The following is a 19109-nucleotide window of genomic DNA, read 5'->3' as shown; positions in this document are numbered from 1 at the left end:
AGAAAATAATATACAAGGATATTGATTCTATAAAATAAAACAGGAACGCAAAAAGAGACTCAAAAGACAACAAAGACCAGGAACAAATTAGAACAGTTAAAGAACTGAAGCAAGAACCCAATCAAGAGAATTACCAACACGTATCCCTTGTTTAGTCTCTGTATAAAATGTGCCTGGTTACAAGTGGGGAACAGTTGAATTTTGTGAAAAATTTCCAATGTCACCCAAAGGCCTCATCATTTCAGATGATAGAGGCATGATGAAAGAAAGAATATTGAAAAGCTACTTTTACTCAGAGGTTGTGATGAATTGAATGGAAAAAGATGTGCAGCAAACATTGAGATAAACTGTAGAACAGGACAAAGCATTTAAATGTGCTGCGAAATGTTGCGGCTGAATCTGGGATGTTTCTAGACTGAGTTTAACCAATACCCTGCAAACACACACACACACAAAAACCACCATGAGATTGATGCACCACTTTGATTCATAAATATTTTATGTACAAATTTTCATTACAAGTATATTCAACATATGTCACAGTCATGATAAGTACATTACATACATTTAATAAATTTCACAGTACATACATGGAAAATAACTTAACATTCTAGTGGACTTTGTGTACAATAAATACATGCTCTGGTCGTAGGCTTTTATTTATTTTTTTACAAACTATACAGAGAGCAAGAGTTCAGCTGCTGGTGCAGATGTGGCCGCTGTAAAAGATCCCAGTTAGCATAAGTCTGTTATTCAGTTTTTTTTTTTTTTTCTGGAAATACTGCAGTAAGACGTGGGATTTCAACAAAGGTCACATCTGTCCGATAAACCTAAAACGCAGCGAGCTAGCTGAACACGGCTCGCTGAACACTTGTGTTCCTTGGCACGTAGTAAACAAACAAGAACATGAAACCTCCCTAAATATTTGTCAGTCGGTTCTGTCAAACCTGGCTGTGTTTTATTTGCCATTAGTTTGTAGTTAACGTAATACACTAGTCAGATAACCGGAAAAAATCTATTGGCATGTGAGCGCATGCACGGCAAGTCTGTGGAATCTGATTTGTTCTCATTAAATCACCATATAATTAGGTTGTTAGCAGCTGGTTGTTTTCATTCAGAGCAGGTGAAAGGATCCTCACAGTCACAGTGTGAAAATAAAACAGCAAATTTTAAATCACAGGCCAGACAAGTCTCAATCCAATGATCGGTCAGACACTTTAAACTCATAATACTCTGTGTCTTCGTAAAATTAAAACATTTTTCCTGTACTATATAACTCACTCATGTGTCAAGTCTGTAAATCCCACAAAATACACTGATATAACTTTCTTATCTAGCATTATTATCTAGCATTCTTAGCTAGCTTTATTAGCTAGCCTTGTTGACCAGCATTGTAAGCTAGCATTTTTGGATAACATAACTAGCTTTATTAGCTAACATTGTTGGCTAGCATTTTTGGCTAACAGAGTTAGCTAGCTTTATTAGCTAACATTGTTAGCTAACAGGATCTTTTTAAGGCTTTGTAATGTAAGAACTCGCTACAAAATCCCATTGCCATGTTTTCTTTTTCTTTTAAAGACTTTATATGATCAGTCACCAGTAATTTAATATTTACAGGCAACATTCAGTAAAAACTGACTGACTGGTTAAAAGCAGTAAAATAACCTTTTTGTAAGACACATCTGGTGCTACAATTGTCAATCAGTGAATCAGTGACTTGTGATGTTGCATTTAACTCCGTTTGAATAAAAAAAATTAGCAATTCATGAATTGAAATGGGGAAAAGATCATTTTCCATACTTTTGGCTTTGTTTGTGAAATGTTCAGTTCCAGAGTGTATAGGCCCAATTTATTTAGAAAAATTATATCTTGTTATCATCTTTTTTCACTGCCAGGAGATCCAAATCATTAATTCCAGCAGGGTTTGGAGGTCTGATCTGATTATTTCCAAATAATCGGCTACATAAAATATTCAATAATAAGAATGAGAAGATCATGAGAATCTCCAGCTTCAATGAAAAAACTTAATTAAGTGTTTCAAAAAGATTTAGTCTGCTTATATTTGAACATGTGGTTTCCACCACATTTCACCACCTCAACAATATCAGATCCTGAGTCAGCACTTCTGTTCACCTGCCCTCCTCCACAGGACGAGTTTCAGATTTCATTTTGACAAACTCCTTGGCCACCTCGTCGGCAGGCCGTTGAGACAGGATACGCATCACCGTGGTGCCTGTCTCATCTGTGTTAATGCGTGGCCCAAGAGGACACCAGCACACGCAGCTCTTCCGGTCGGCCACGTCCCGCAGCTGAACCACGGCCATGCCAACTACCCGGTCCGCCCGGCCGAAGCAATAATCCTTCACTGCCACCTGGAGCTCATAGCAGTCTGGGGATTCCTTACCCAGGACACTATAAAGCAGGAGTAGAAATGAACAAATCAGCCTCTGATGGGTCTCAGTAGACTCTTATCTATTTGTAGGTGGTTTAAATTTCAAACTCACAACTGGAAGGCTTCATTGAACTTTGCTGTCCAGCTGTTGTTCTTGGATTTTGTAGTGAACTTGCGCTTCTTGTCAGCCAGGAAGGGGCCGACCATGGAGACCTCAACGAAAGGCCGAAACATGCCTGATGTCTGCCACTTCATGTCATTCACTGCGATGACTGCATAAAAAGATGTAAGAGAGGGAGAGCAGATAAGACAGAAAGGTAAGAGAGAATATGGCTTTGATAACAAAATGAGCCCAAAATGGTTTCTGTTAATTTAGTTTTGTTACAACTGGTGTGAGCTTGCTGCCATGTCTGTGACATCAGTTTCAAATGAGTTTTTTTTATACAAAAATGAAGATTTGTTTTTTCAACCACTTTTGCTGAATTTAAATAGATAAAATATAGGCAACTAAAAACCTTTAAGACTTTACCCTGCCCATCACATTAATATTTGAAGCATTTAGAAATATTATTTAATACATTTATAAATAAATCACTGGCCACCTTTTTAGGTCCACCTATTTAATTACTTGTTAACACAAATAGCTAATCAGCCAGTCACATGGCTGTAACTAAATGCATCTAGTGTAGACATGGTCAAGACGACTTGCAGAAGTTCAAGCTGAGCATCAGAATGAGGAATAAAAGAAGATTTAAGTGACTTTGGAGTGAAATTTCCAGCCAATAATTGGTCTTAGTATTTCAGAAACTGCTGATCTACTGGGATTTTACTGGGGTTACAGAGAATGGTCAGAAAAAGAAAATATTAAGTGAGCAGAAGTTGTTTGGATGAAAATGTCTTGATATCAGAGAAGAATGGGCAGACTGGTTGGATATGACAGAAAGGCAACAGGAAGTCGAATAAGCACTTGTTCCAACCAAGGCATGGAATAGAGCAGCTTTGGGATGTGGTGGAACGGGAGATTCTCATCATGGATGTGTAGCTGACAAATCTGCAGCAACTGTGTGATGCTATCATGTCAATATGGAGCAAAATATCTGAGGAATGTTTCCAAAACTTTGTTGAATCTATGACTTTAGGCAGCTCTGAAAGGAAAAAGGGGTCCAATCTGATAAGGTGGACCTAATAAATTGGCCAGTGAATGTAGTGTGCAGTTATTGTTTTTGAGTTTAACTTCTGGTTTCATACCTCTGATGTTGACCTTCCGTTCCTTTCCGAGCATCATGTCGACCTGCAGCACGACCTCTCCGATGGGCTTCTCTATGCCTGAACCTGCACGACAGCAGACATAACATGAATAATAAAACCACTGAATTTTTCTCACCTAATTTCTTATTTGTTAAGAGGTTTAAGTTTAGGAAAAGTTTTTGTATTTTGAGGGTTGTGAACTTACCCCTGTCAGGTCTGATCTTCTCATTACCAGTGATTCTGATGCCCATTCCATCGTGAACTGGGAGAATAAAATTCAAAGGACCCTTTAGTCATTTCAAAGACATTACCAACATCTAATATTAAAAAGCCAATATGTGTGTGTGTGTGTGTGTGTGGGATCACCTTGGGAGTGCTGTGTAGTGACAAAAGTCTTGATGAGAGCATCCGTGCTCTGAGAGTAGAGGGAAAGGGCGTAACGCAGCGAAGCCAGTTCAGGGCTCTTCTCCACAAATGCTTTCTTCAACCCACTTCCTCCCGCGTGGAAGTATTGCTGGAAGACAGTGAAGCAGAAAAAAGATTCTTTTACTACGGCAGAATAAAAAGTTACACAATATGCTGATTATATACACAAACCATGTGTTTATGTTTATTCTAAAAAACAGTGTAAGTGAAGTACATTAAATAAGATAAGAAAAGCATGCATATCTCCTCCTACCTTGATGGTCTCTAGTCCCGCATCAATGATGACACACTGTTTAGGTGTCAGGGTTTTGGCTTCACCCCCTCCCTGCAGCAACGAAATTCAAAGCCCATTTTTTTACATTGAAGAAAAAATAAATAATAAATAAAAACAAAGCTAAAAAATATTATTATTAGTTTATGTTACTGTATAAAGTCTCAATACAATTAAGAGCAGCACATAAATCATTAATTTGTCTTTAGTTTGCTGAAAAGTTTGTAGGGAAGATAACGTTCAGTGGTAAGGAAACCTGCTATAGCAGCTTGAAAAGCTGGATTGTTTCTGTAAGAACACATCTCAGTGGTTTATTTGACCTTGAAAGTAATTCTGAGAGTTTTAGTTTCATTAATGAGCTCCTGAAGCTTAATGACTGTGCGGCGTAACAGCCTGTATTAGTGCAATATTTTCCTTAAATTAAATAATTAAATATTTCATATTTAATATAATATAATATAATATAATATAATATAATATAATATAATTAATATTTAAAATCTATTATTCCTTAAATTTAATCAAATTATCCTGTAGAACAAAATAAATAAAAAAAAAAAAAGATTTGACAAGGTTTCTGGATTTTTGACAAGACAAATGTAGTCTCTTGATTAAGTTCATTTTAAGATAATTTTAAGAAGGAACAAATCTGAAATTAATTGTGAATAAAAAAAGACATGAAAATGAAAGAATTTCTTCAAAAGGAAATAACCAGTTAAAATGATTATGTCTGAAATTAAGAACACAAAAACCATCCTAATTTTTTAACTTCAGGATCTTTTTCTCTCAGACCAAAAGCTGTCAGATTGAAAAGTCTGACTAAGTTAGAGTTTTAATATGCGAGTAATCTGATCCAGCTGCATACACCACATTCATTGCTACATGTGATTATGCTAGGTCAAGAACCAGCAGGTGTTAGTCATTCTGTGGGCCATTTGTATGATGATGTATGTTGCATTAACCAAATTAATGTCGCAGCAGTCCTGAGAACAAATGTTTCATTGGAAAGGTTATGCAATGCTAAAAAATCTTGTTCCTCCCCTGGGAAAACTGTATATCTAACCAAGTCTTATAATCGTATATTTTGCCAAAATATCTTTATGATCTTGTTGTTGGAGTAATATACTTGGCGAGAGCAGAATGAGTAAGACTATTAATTATGTTTTGAGAGTATATATATCTTATTTTTTACTTAGTAACTGAACTTTAAATTTGATTATTTTACATGCATATTAATCACCCAGGTTTAGCTGTAAAAACTTGTTTTGAGACCTCCCAGCACACACTGATTTCCTGAAATAAGAATGAAAAAAAAAACTAGACTTCAGACAGTTAGAAATATCTTAAAACAAGTTTTGAAACACTCATTTCGAGTCCTTTATTAAGTGGAAAAAAAAACCCTCAAAACCAACCTGTTAATTATTCTTTTCAGTGTCAAATACTTGCAGGGCAATGCACACCGAGTAGTAGGAAGAAATGGCTCAGGTAGTGGAACAGGTTGTCCAGTCAACAGAAGATTAATTATCTAATCCAAAACATCCTTCACGGGATTTTTTTTCTCTTTGGATGATAAATTTGACTTATTTTCTTGAAAAAAGTTTATTTTTCCAGGTTTGAAATGTTGTTTTTTGTTGATAAAAAATGTTGATAAAAAGTAAAGCAAACAAAGGTCTTACAAAGTCCCTTCAGAAAAAGAAATACCTCTGATCGACAGTTACCTTGAGATTAGAAAGTCCTTTAGCTGCCGTGAGGAGTTGGGCTCCCTGTAAACGGAGAAAGAGTTTCCTGATAATACAGTAATTCCACACAAAAACTTAACCAACCAGTAGAGGGCAGCAGAGTACCATCCACTCTTCTGTCATCATAATCAGCTTGCAGAATTTTTATGAGATGAATCCATGATTGTAAATATTACAATACTTTTTGATTACATCAATTAGGTTTTTTGCAGCCATTAAAGATTAAGAAAAATTTATTCATTACATTAAAAGAATAAAACTAGGCAGTGTTTTCTAAATAATCTCCTAAAACGGTCTCTACCTCAACAACATTAAACAGATGGAAGATTATTGAGATACAAAAGCACAAATTAATCAGATTGCTTGTAGTTTTAATACCTATGTGTGTTTTTATCCATGTACTCTTTCCTTTTTTTCTGGGTTAGCTTTATGCTTTGAGGGATGAGTTAACTCTAATAGCTGCTCTTACCAGGCTGTCATTGCTCTGAGGCAGAACGATGGTCTTCTCCAGGCTGCTCAGGACGATTTTCCACAAGTCCTTCAAGATCCTCTTCAGCACCGTCTTCTCACAGATGTCGGCAAAGATGCTAAGACTAGATTACAAACAAATGCATCAACAAATGAATGTCTAAAAGTGAAGTAACTTCGTATGAGTGTGGGATCACAGTTTTTAAGAGACAAATGACTATCATGATGGATAATCTCAACATGAGCCCAAAATCAACTTAACAAGATGGCTGCTTAGCATGGGTTAATCTAGAGGGGTGTCCAGGGTGGCACTGCCCACCGCTTAAATATGATTGGACACCCTAGGTGCCTCAGGTGATTGACAAGACACTGAAGGAGGAGCACAGAAATATCTTTCCAGACCCACATGGATCACCAGTATCACTACACCAGTTTGAAGGCAAATTAAAGTAGTCATCCTGTAAAAATATTGACATTTAGCTGCACCTTTCTAGAAAAGATTGTGTCTCTGTGGGAGTACAACTACTAAGCCTGATGTTAGCTTGATGCTACAGAGCAGTGCTAATGTAGTTATATGGCAACGCATTAGTTTTAAAATGATGTGGAGAAACCATGACATATTTAGCTTTCAGTGAGTCTATTTAGGGACCACAAATCAACTCAGTTCATCACGATTATCACACTGCAGTTTAAAATAAATTATACAGATTCTCAAAGAGTACCTCAGTATCTAAGTTAGTGCTGACTAAGCTAGAGGAACATGATCCTATGAAACTGGATCATGTAGCTCTTGCTAAACAGGAGGCTAGCAAGGCTGCTAGTTGGTGTTATAGTTGCTACAGCATGAAATTCTGGAGAAATATATCCTGTAACCAGTCTTTTTTGTAAAGGAAGATAAAGGAATGAAAAGAAAGGGAGATATTTCCAACTTTTTGTAAAGAGGAAAGATCAGGCCGGGACAAACCCCAGTCCCATTGTCAGCAGCCTGACAGCTCCCAATGTGGAGATGGGAACACAAGGATCAAGTCTACCACCAGACAGTAAACCAGCACTGATTCCCCCACGACCACATCAAGCTCCACATACTGCACCTTTCTATGGACCTTTTTAAATGTGTTGCAAAAATCTCCACTTGTTGATCAAGATTAGTAATGTAAAGATGTTTTATTTCTCTAATATGACCACAGTTAACACATCAGTGTATTTGAGTGTTTGTGTTAGAGAGAGGAACACAGACATTTCCTGTACTAGTATATGGCCCTCCTAATAAAAGTCTTACCCACCCTCTGGCCACTCAAAGTCTAAAAGTCTAGCTGTTGCTTAGTTGTTAATCTGAAGCTATAGAGTATATCCTTTATTAATACAAAGTTATTGTCTTTACTGTCTGCACTTGACCCAGAGTAGTGTGGATAATGCCAGCCCCCGGTCTTGGGTGGTTCCAACCAGTATCACCTAAAATCCTATCCTATGTAGCACGGCTCAACTTACTTCCCATCCAGAAACTCCATAAGGGGCCTCAGCATGGTCTCAGCATCTGCCTCTGCAGTGTTGTGGTTGGGGGGCCCTTTCATCTGATAGAGGATCTCCGCCATCTGACGCATACAGCCATTTATACGATTCTGGAAGCTGAAGGGAGCAGAGACAAAGACAATGCAAGACCAAAGAAAATATTTGCAAGGCTGATCAAGGCTCTCTTTGTCACACATGGTATGAAGGTTGCTGTTAAAATATAAAAGGGTGTCCTTATAAAGACAGAAGTACAGAAGTAGTGTGTGTTACCTCTTGGCAAACAAGGTACTGAAGTTGTCCAAGACGGTGTTGAGCTTCACCTGCAGGTCATTGAGGATGTCTGCTGCCTCACTGTCCAGCTACAACACACACACAGATGAAAAGGAGAAGAGAGATAATACATTATGTCATGCCTTCAGACTCACTTCTGCTGCCAGAATTGGACCGCAAACTCCAAAAATGTCAATTACACGCAGCTTAGTTCAAAGGTGTGGGACATCATGTTCCTCTGGATTCAGATTCAGTCATTTTCCTTTTTATGTTTTTGATGTTAACCTTTATTTCAAAGTCCATGTCATGTCTTGTTATGAATAATTTACCAGTTTTAGAGGGTGCAAAGAGAATATAGCTTAGCTAAGACAACGTGACTGAATCATTTAATATGTATGTAACCTGTGAAAAAAGCTGCTCATGATGCCACAATCTGTTGTTGCAAATAATTGACCTTACAAATACTAAGAGGGCTCAGATTTTCTGTTTCACCTGATTGACTTTATTCTCCCAGGAACAGACAAGAAACCCAAAAGATCATCAGGAAAATGGAGAATTAGGATGTTTTTTCTTCCAGCTTTTCAAACTCTTTTTCTCCTCTGTGAGGAGATTAAAAATGGCCAGTAAATTAGCCAGGATGTGATATTGTTGAGCAAAGTGTGGACATTACTGTTTCATGCAGACATCAGGAACTTTATGGGCTATGCAAGGACATTAAGGAGAGAGAACAGTCTCTGTGCAGGATGTCCGTCCATTGGCCATTTACAATCACCAGTTAACCCCTTGGTACCAGACGTCCCATGGACGTGACAAATCTATAAAAAAATGTATTTTACTTAGTCTACCTTACAAGTACCAACACATGTTATGCACTAATGGAAAACTAAAATTCTTGGGATTTGAATGATATATACCATTAAAGGCTACACTGTAGATTCAGTAAACACTTATTTAGATCAGTTACACACTACACTGAAACAAAAACAGTCCAGTTAAAGTAGTCCAGTAAAATAGCTGGTCCACAACAATTTTTTATTCATAAAAAAAACAGTTTTAGGTGAAAAATGGCGGGATTTTAAGGAGTTAAACCTGACATGCATGTTTCTGGACTGTGGGAGGAAGCCTGGAGAGAATGCATGCATGGATGGTGAGAACATGCAAACTGCCCACAAAAGGAGCCCAGCTGAAGTTGGAATGAAGAAACTTCCTTTACCACCATGCAGACCTCTGCTTAATATTTCATAAAAAATATGACATATTTCAAATACATAGGTGTCTCCTCTCTTATAAAAGACCAGTTCTATCTCTTTGGTCTGATCCAACTATTTGAACAGATCATTAAGGGCCAAGAAGATTTTTATCTTTTTTCCAGGACATTACATACTTTTTATATTATTTTTAAAGTAGCACTATGTACATTGAAAATATGTGTTTGTGGCTACTTTTGATGGTACAGTGACATTTATTATGCACATTCCTGGAGCCATCGTTGTCCAGCAGGGTCCCAAGGTTGAGAAACCACAGTTGGCAACTTTTGCATCACTTTACAGCAGCATTTTGCTTTACTGCAGCTTTTCACATACCAGCAACGGGATATCAACCTTCTAGATATCTACAACAAAGGTTAGATGCTTTATTGCGGAGCTTCGAACGTCCTCACCCGGTGGCCATGTTTGCCACAGGTTTGCTCTCTCAAGGCATCTGTGGTATCTGAGGGAAAGTGAGTGATCTGCACAAACACAACTACGCTTATTTTGCTGAAATCTTGACGGATTTACAAGCGGTTTAGTTTCTTACGAAAGTTATTAACGTGACTATAATTCTGGATGCTTGAACATGTTGAAATTGCAGCTTTTGTCTTTGAAAAATGACTTAAACATGCAGCATAGTTGTGTTCTCCATCAGAACGCACAGCAAAGCTCATCAGAGCAGCAGAGCGGCTCATTCGCCAGGCATCAGCAAGCTCCAGACAATCACAGCCCATCAGACTGCTGGAGGTCCTCTACATTTTACGGAAAAGGATCGGGTTGGAGGATGTGTTTTTGCTCGAGGAGCACATCGGCTGCACACAGGATGGCGCAGACAGTTACCACCATATGCTGCTGACATTAGTTGTGTATTTTTTAAGCTAAAGCTGCATCACATTGCCAAGATGACTCCACTTAGCTTACAGAGAAACAACATGCACCAGAGGCTCAACAAAACAGTCCTGTTCAAAGGGTTTCAGCCAAGCCATGTTTTTTAGGTTGTTTGTGTGTATATTTCCATGTGAATATCTCCACAATAGTGTAGTTCTCTGTACAGGTTGGGGTTTTCAGCAAGCTGCATTCCTGGATGTATATGTGTAAATCTTGTACCTATTTTGTTTTCCAAATAAATGTCACTTTTATGTCCAAGATTTTACAGACATTAAAGAGAATGTGAATAAAGTCATTCTGTACGCTGAGTTTTAGTAGCCTAAATATTGATTTTAACATACCTTGTGCGTGTGTATATTCATTGCAACTATCTGTTTATTTTCATATGAAAGTCCATGGTTACAGCTCCGCTATAGAATCTTTATAAGTATATATGTATAAGTATAAGTATGCGTTGTCAGTGCTATATCTCTGGCATTTATAACGAACCAAACCTTTTGAAAATTGCTATAAAATAGTTATGGTTATTTATAAAGTGCATGCACCATTAAAACTCCTCATGCTTGGTGATGGTAAGCTACACATATAGCCACAGCTGCCCTGGGGCAGACTGAACGTGGGAACCAAAGCTCTAACGGCCTCTCTGACCACCACAAAAGCTCATAAAGGATGGAGAAATCCATCATCTATGCTGTGCTCAATCGGTTAAATTTATCTCTATTTTCAGTTGTTTGGATCAGGTGATTTATACACCACATACTGAAAAGTTACACACAAACAAACATAAATAACCAGCGTGGAGTGCTTTCTCTTTCAGTCAAAAGTTTCAAGCAAACAAAGTTAGACGACCAATATCAACATTCCCTCAATTTCCCTCCAATGCATGCTTTGATGTTTTAGCACAACTGTGTGTACAGTCTGCAGCACAATTATGCATCAGCCAGATTAAACAGTCTGTTTATAACTCCTACTGCAGGAAGTGTGTCTCAAACCATGAACAGGATGTGTGTGTGTGTGCCAGTCTTACACACAGTGATGCAGAGAAATATTAATGCTGATTCATGTAAATGGTAAAACTTGTGACTGAATCGGCTGTGAGGAATTCGTACATGTAAGAAGAGAGACGGATGATGAGCTCGATCATTTGAACCCTTTCAATTTTTTTCTGAAAATTGCTCTTCAAAGAGCGAATTATTTCCTGAAGCTCAAGCAGGTGAAAAGGCAGTTCAAGTATAATGAAAATCTTTTCTATCTACCACTCCTTCCTGGAGTTAACTTCACGTCTTGAGTGGAACGGTGAATGGAGAGAACATAATAAACTGAATAACTGATATTTAAAAAATATGAAAAAGAGATCTAAAAATGTCTCATCTATGACATCATTATTAACGTGTTGGAAACCAGTAATATTCTTTATTCAGGTGAAATCTGGATTAGTAGCCCAGTCAGGGTCGCAACGTTTAACACTGAACAACAAAGATTTCTCAGAAAAGCTCTGAAAGCAACTTCTCGGCTCTTTAGACAGACTAAAGCAATTTCAACGTCCCTTCAGGTGATGTCTAATTGAGCTACGACTACCTACCCACCTGAAATCATTTAGATTGAAAATAATAATAATAATAATGTTAAAAAGTATATTGTAGACATGCGATGCAAAGACGACACTGAGTCCAGAACTCCACAACACAAGAGGGAAGACAGACTTTAACTGTGGGGTTTGGCTTTTCTAGTTCTTTTACATTAAAAATCCATACTTCCAGGAGCAAATAACTTGATATTTCTTGTCTTCTATGCAATTTATTCAGCTCTTACAAATATGCAACTGGGTGTAAATCACATGTTTGATCAAGACACAATATTAAATCAAATCGATAACAATTGTTTGTCAATATCACAAATTCTTCCACGATATGATTTGATTCAGAAGCCAGAAATCAATACGAGATATCACAAGCTGATTTAACGCTAAAATAGCTACAATATCAAAATCTAATTTAATTCCTGAGCTCAATCAGTCATTTAAACGAAAAACAAAACAAAAACTAGTCATGTTTACATGGACATATATTTTATCTATGTGACTGAAATCAATCAGATCAGAAATTCCAGATGACATGTTTACATGGACGATAGATAAAATGATCCCATCAGTTGTGTGTTTACATGATGGAAAAATTTAATACGATCGCAACACTTTGACCAGCTACTAATTTGGAGGAAGATGAAGAAGATTTTCATTAATTTCTTTTTTTATTTTGAACCTTTTGACTGTTGACATGCTTAATAATCTAAAACGTTTTATCTTCCGCAGTCCAGATCTGTTTTGCTGCCTTTTAATTTTTCAAGTCTTCCCTGAAACTCATTACATCATGCGGTTCAAGCATGCTCAGAAACAACATACACCACAGAAATGATCAGAAAACAGAAAACATGCTTTTTTTTCTGATGTTGATCCGAAAGGTTTAAACCAGCGCTGACGATCGGATTTTAAAAATTCTTTCCAATTGAGGTCGACTGGATCAGCTGAGGTGTTTATTTGATGCATTTTTATTCAGAGTGGATGTTCGATCAGTTCAAAAGTGCTCCATGTAAACGCAGCTAATGTTTAATTTTTATTTTCAATTTGGATCCATTCTACTGACTCGTGGATCAGTGAATTGATGTATCCATTAATGTCAGTAACTACAGTCTTTAAGGGTGCATTCACACCAGGATAGTCCGGGGGACTTGGTTTGAGGGAATTCTGAGAAGCTTTGGATCTTCCTTTGCTTTGGTTTATTTCCACACTGTACCTTTCACAAGTGGACCAAACAACTTGGATAACATCACAGTTATAGCTCCTCACTAGGGGCGGTATTCCTGAAACAATCACTGAACAGGAAGGAAAAAAAAAAATAGGAAGAATAAAACCCGGATCATAAATTGGCCAGGACCAAAAACGGATATCTTTCCCCTTCAGCAACACCAAGTTTATGCAGTGTTTACTGGTAATAAAACCTAACACAGTTTTCGCTAGAAGCTGTCCAGTATGAGCAGCAGGAGAGTCAGCGAGCTATCCAACATGTTGCTCTGTGTCACTTCCTCTGTTTGTTTTGACACTGCAATCGAACAGCACCAGGATTCACTTGCAAGTGAAATGAGACGCTTGGTTTTCAAACGGACCCGGGTTCACTTCTTTGGTCCACACTGAACTGAACGTTCACACTTCTCCAAACAAACTGACCTACCCATGGAAGCGAACATCTGAAGAAACCAAATGGTGCCAGTGTGTATGCACTTTAAATGAGCAGCTTGGGACATCTATAGAAGAAGCTGAATATTGCAAACGAATCCGCGAATCTAAGAGAAATCTGAGAGAATCTAAGAGAAAAAATGAGGATGATAGCAATGTTTCTGACAGGTAATGCCAGAACTTTGAAGCCCCACCACTGAACTTTAGCAGATTTTTAACTTTAGTGTCAGTTAATCACGGCTAATTAAGTATCCATATTCATCCTGTCTCTCCTCTGAGCTTTCTCCAGCTAGTAGAAGTCAGTCAGATATTGACTCTTGTCTTATCTCTTGCTCTGTCACTTTCTCTCTTTCTTTTTCTTGCTTCCACCGATAATGTCCTTTTGAGTTGATTTAATGAGTCAGCCATGATGCACATTCAAAACGACCAATGTGTTGATATCCAGTTGCTAACATGATGCGGCAAAATGAACCAGAAGTGCAGAGCTGTAAGGTTGGAAACTTGCGTAATGCTTTAAAAGTGCTGCTTTAAAGGTAACAACAATAGACTTTTGTTTGAGCTATCATGGCTTGAGAACTAAAACATCCATAATTCTGGGCTTTTAAGATCATGAACATGAAGCAATGATCCACTCTTTCATGTACCAGTTTTTTTTATTTTTACAAAAAACACTGAAACAAAGCAACAAAGTGCAGCTTTCTGCCGGTCATTCAGCCTGCAGGATAAAAGTGGCCTTGAGAAGTCTGGGAACAGACTATCAATAAGCCTGTAAAATATACTCTGAAGGCAGAAGCTCATTACAATGCAGGACCTCAAGTATGTCCCATGTTTACGCCAGTCAAGAGGCTGGACAACTACAAGATGAGGCATCCCAAAGAGTGTTTATAGAAAGTGTGCCATCAATAACTGTGGAACTGTGTTATTAGCTTGAAGACATTAGGCACGCTGCCATAAAAGGCGTGGGGGGGCTGTGACTTTCAAGTGACAGCACTGTAGGTTCTTGCATTTTAATTTACAAATGTTTCTGTGAGGTGGACCCACTGAGAGTCCAGTAATGAAATGTAGAGCTGTGTTTATGTGAACCTTAACGCTTAAGCACAGTAAAACATATTTATGTGAAGGTGATTGTGCATTTAAGTCTATGATGTCCTTGAAAAAAAAAGGTCATGCACAAATTTTTAATATAGGGTAGGATGACCATTCAAGGGCAGGATGATGCAAAGATCTTGTGGGGTTTTAAGGTGCAGTTGTAGACGGGTTTAAATGGCTTATATTTGGTACAAGCTTGTTAACATTCAGTAATTCAGGAAATATAATCAACTTAAAAAAGCACCACTCTAATTTAAAGGATAAATAACCTTCCTCGTGGAGCATAATCTATCACTACTGTCAGCTTTTTTCCCTAGTTAGTGCTGTGAGGAGCTTTTGTCTGAACTGTGTTGCACTGTAGATGCTGGCTAATAGATGAGATTTTGGACGGGGTTTAGTTCTGAAAGAAGAAAATAATTTAATGCCTTTGGCTGCAAAAGAGTTCCCTTTGATTTAAGCACAATGGAACAAGCACAGCTAGGAAGCTTTTTAGGAATTTAGAAAATGTTTTTATGCCACAGGAGATCATCTCTGAATAAGTTCAGGGGCAGATCCAGAGCCTTTTAGATGTAGGGGTACTGAGCAGGGAAAGGGGTGGCACATGTAAATAACTTATTACAACTAAAGTGGTCATTTCGTAAAAAATAAGGCTAAATTTTATTTGTTGCATTTTAATCTGTTAATTTCTTTTAGTTAATTTAAATATTTTAATAGATTTTATTGTATTTCATTCATAGTTATGATACTGGTGGTCTCTCATCTCCAAATCATATTATGCAACACTATACATAAAAATAACAGAATTGTTGTTGTTGTTGTTTTACTAATTAGATGGTCTCAAACATTATCACCAAAATAATTAATCGTACTTTAATTATAATGCATCATAATCTAAGTAAAACACATCAGCATGAAACAGTTATTTAAATTTTAAAGGTGCAATAAATTCTCGTTGACTGGAAGTACAGTATCTCAGGACTTCAGGAGCTCAGAAAGTAAATGACAGTGGGAAGGCAGCCACAAGCTTTCAGACATGTCTCCACAGCCTGAAATTAGATGTGTCCTTTACACAAAGTAAATGTTTGACCAACTGTCTTATCTCTCTCAACCACCCAACTCTACCTTCTTTGTGTCGGCAGCAGTGGCTTCAGTCTTCGTGGAAAGATGGAGAGAAAAAACAGGAAAGGACACAGGAAAGTAAAAAGAAGAATCAACCAATAATGAGATTAAAATAAAATGAAAGGGAAAACGACTCAAACACAGGGTTGTACGCTGAGGTTCAGAGCAGATATAAACAGCATCAGGAGTTTATCTACTGGGTTTTTAGGATATTGTCTGGTGGGGTGATGAGTGGGTGACTTTAATTAAAGCTTTTTATTGCCTCTACTTTATTGGGATGCTACAAGACAAAACAGACATCAGATGTAGATACACACTGCTGTACTGTTGTATGGGATGGACATCTGCACACTTTTTACATCACAATGAAGGATCAGTTACTCACCTGAGAGATGGCTGTTGTTTATTAAATGTCTACATTATTTTGCATTCTTCTTTGTGGTTCTAATGTACAGTGCATCTCATATGGAGGCACATAGTAACCCTACAGACTTATTTGGGTGCATTTCTTTTTTGGCTAATGTGTCAAATATGCAAGAAATGACAAAGAAATTAAAATATAATTATATATTACAAATTTTTTTATTTTATACAAAATATAAAAAGTTATCTTTAACACACACACACACACACACATATATATGTGTGTGTGTGTATATATATATAAAATCAGGAAATCTGTAAGAGTTTTTCCTGGGGTGACCAACATTCGTCTTTAGTTACTACTTTAATCTGAGGGAATATCTAATTTATTCAACCATATATAAAAAGATATGACAAGATTTGCAAAAATGTTTTCACCTCCGCTAATCTGCATCAAGTTTTATCACAGGTAAAACTAAAGAAAATGTATACCTTTTTTTGTGTACTCAAACATTTTCTTATCAAAGAAATTTAAGTAAAAAAATGGAAGTCTCGCTATTAGATAACTACAACACCGGGATGTCTGCTGGCTAACAGTCTGACTTCAGGTACTGAATTAAAGCACACAGTGAAGGAACTATGTCTACAGAGAAAAAAGGGAGATGATAGTGGCTGAATAAACAAACCTTGTTCACTTCCTCTTTTGTCTGCAAAGAACATATAAAATAGAAAAATAAAACATCAGGACGATGCCACATTCTCGGTCATTTGTTTTAAATGTGTTTTCTTCAGGAACTTGTAATTAAAACATATTCAGTGTCTAAATAGATTGAAAATTGTCATGAATTGTTTCAAGAATTGCTTCCTGCCTCTACTGAAGTTTTTGTTGTTTTTTAAGCAAACAGAGGCAGCAGACAGGACTACTATCAGACTGTTGGGCTTCATACTAGCCCACAACCACAGAAGTAGAAAAAATCATTTGCTCATTATTTGCCGAGGTGCAATACATTATTTTACTTAATTTATATTTAGCTTGTATTTATACTTATTTAATCCTTGTTATATTTATTCTTTACTTAATATATAAATGTTAATAGATTAATCTAATATTTATAAGTAATTCATTTTCATATTTAAAATAGACCATTAATGAAAGTGAAGTACCATTTCCTCTGTTAGCTATGGGACTGTTTAGTTTAATGCTGCTGGTTTAACACTTTGCATGATGCTCCTGACTACCTTTGACCAAAATTTGAACCTGTATCCATTTCTAGACTTACTAGAGAGCAGTGTCTACCATGTTTCAGCGCCTGGAGAACATTTGGGGAGGTTAAGGTGCCCAGAATGGTTCACCTCTGTTAGCACACTGGGGACATAACCCAGGTCCCCTAGACTCAAGTCCACCTCTGTAACCACTAGGCTACCCCACCCAAATGTGAGCCGACCTGTTGGCACACACCAGTTTCTTTTGTCACCAATTTCAAGTGAGTACTTAAAGCAATAACATGACTGATATGTGTGTTTTCTGTTATTTACATTCTTATACGTCTTTAAGTTTTACCTGTAAGACGACTGATTTTAATATTTTATGATTCAGCTGGAATATGGCACCTTATGAATAAATAAATCAAATGTAAGCAGTCCATGTCTGATGTGGCTTCACCCTGCAAATCTGATATGGTAAATACAGCATTATTAAACATCTGCTTGCCTCTCTTTCTGCTCACTTTTTGACAGTGACTTCAACACTTTAACGCAATCAAATAAATAATTTGTTATGATTTAGGTCCTTTAACTCGGGCCTCCCCTCAAGATTACTGTGTATTTAAGTCCTTGTACTTGTGTGTCCTGGTGTATTATGTGATTTTTACAGAGAGTATGTACAATTTAAGCACCAACCTCTTTGCTCTCAGCCTCCTCCTTTAGCAAAGAAATGAAAGCAAACAATTTAAAAAGAGTCAATAATTACATTTTCTTAGACATAAGAAAAAAACAAAAACAAACAAACAAAAAAACAAAAAAAACAAAACAAAAAAACAAAAAAAAAAAACAAAACAAAACTAAGAACCATAGTTACAAAATATATGAGAATAACGATACTCCAAACTGAAAAGATCCAGCAAATCAACACATCTCAGTGAATCTAGAACCTATTTCATAAGAGCTGAAGCTTTTTTGCAGACAGAGGAGATGAAGGGCAGAATAATCACAAACCAACCTGCTTCTCTTTGTCTTTCTTTTCAGCCTGCAAGGACACACATTTGTGAATGAGCAAGAGCTTAAATGCCATACATGCTGGTATGCACACACATCCGTATTAAACAACATCACAGCAGCTCTACACTCGCTTTAGCACCTTCGTTAGGCTTATCATCCCTGTTGCCCCCCTCTCCCCTCCAGGCACTGACTCATACATTAACAAATTTGATTGCTGCTTAACCAGGAAAAACTTACAGATTTCCCGATTTTCTGCTTAACATCCTCCCTGCATGTTCACATCCTCCCCTGAAGGGCTAAAGAGTTAATACCAGCATTGACATTCGAAAGGAAAAAGGCACGTCTCTGCAAATATTATGCAGGAGCAGACATGGGATTTACACTTTAATGCTCTTTGGATAAACATCATGATCTCATTTGCTTAATGGCTTTGGGATCATTAACATCAGGCGTGCAGATAGCCGACCATTCTGAGTCTCTTAAACGTCTAGAGCTCTGAGGAGTCTGGTCATGTTTTCTCTGTGCTTGAAGGGGTGCTAATGTGAAAATTATTGTAAGGGAAACCTACAGACTTATTGGTCTTCAACTCCCAAATCTGGACAGAGAAATGTTTATTAAAAAAAGATTA

General features: G+C 37.2%; 1 protein-coding gene across 1 annotated transcript in view; it reads right to left on the bottom strand.

Moving 5' to 3' along the window:
- Positions 1-726: 726 nt before the first annotated feature.
- The window catches only part of LOC121648534 (protein unc-13 homolog B-like), a 181405-nt gene continuing 163022 nt past the window's right edge, over positions 727-19109 (bottom strand). Inside the window, exons 33-42 of the mRNA XM_041998727.1 lie at positions 8324-8412; positions 8033-8170; positions 6546-6669; positions 6056-6100; positions 4320-4391; positions 4007-4154; positions 3846-3902; positions 3641-3724; positions 2505-2664; positions 727-2412 (exon numbers count right to left, since the gene is read on the bottom strand). Coding sequence (XP_041854661.1) covers positions 2130-2412; positions 2505-2664; positions 3641-3724; positions 3846-3902; positions 4007-4154; positions 4320-4391; positions 6056-6100; positions 6546-6669; positions 8033-8170; positions 8324-8412 — 1200 coding nt within the window. The 3' untranslated portion in view covers positions 727-2129. The remainder of the gene's footprint in view (positions 2413-2504; positions 2665-3640; positions 3725-3845; positions 3903-4006; positions 4155-4319; positions 4392-6055; positions 6101-6545; positions 6670-8032; positions 8171-8323; positions 8413-19109) is intronic.

The sequence above is a fragment of the Melanotaenia boesemani genome, chromosome 11 (assembly GCF_017639745.1).
Source record: "Melanotaenia boesemani isolate fMelBoe1 chromosome 11, fMelBoe1.pri, whole genome shotgun sequence".
In the NCBI taxonomy this organism is placed as follows: domain Eukaryota; kingdom Metazoa; phylum Chordata; class Actinopteri; order Atheriniformes; family Melanotaeniidae; genus Melanotaenia; species Melanotaenia boesemani.
The sequence above is the reverse complement of the archived record's forward strand: the minus strand, read 5'-3'. Positions and strand labels throughout refer to the sequence as shown.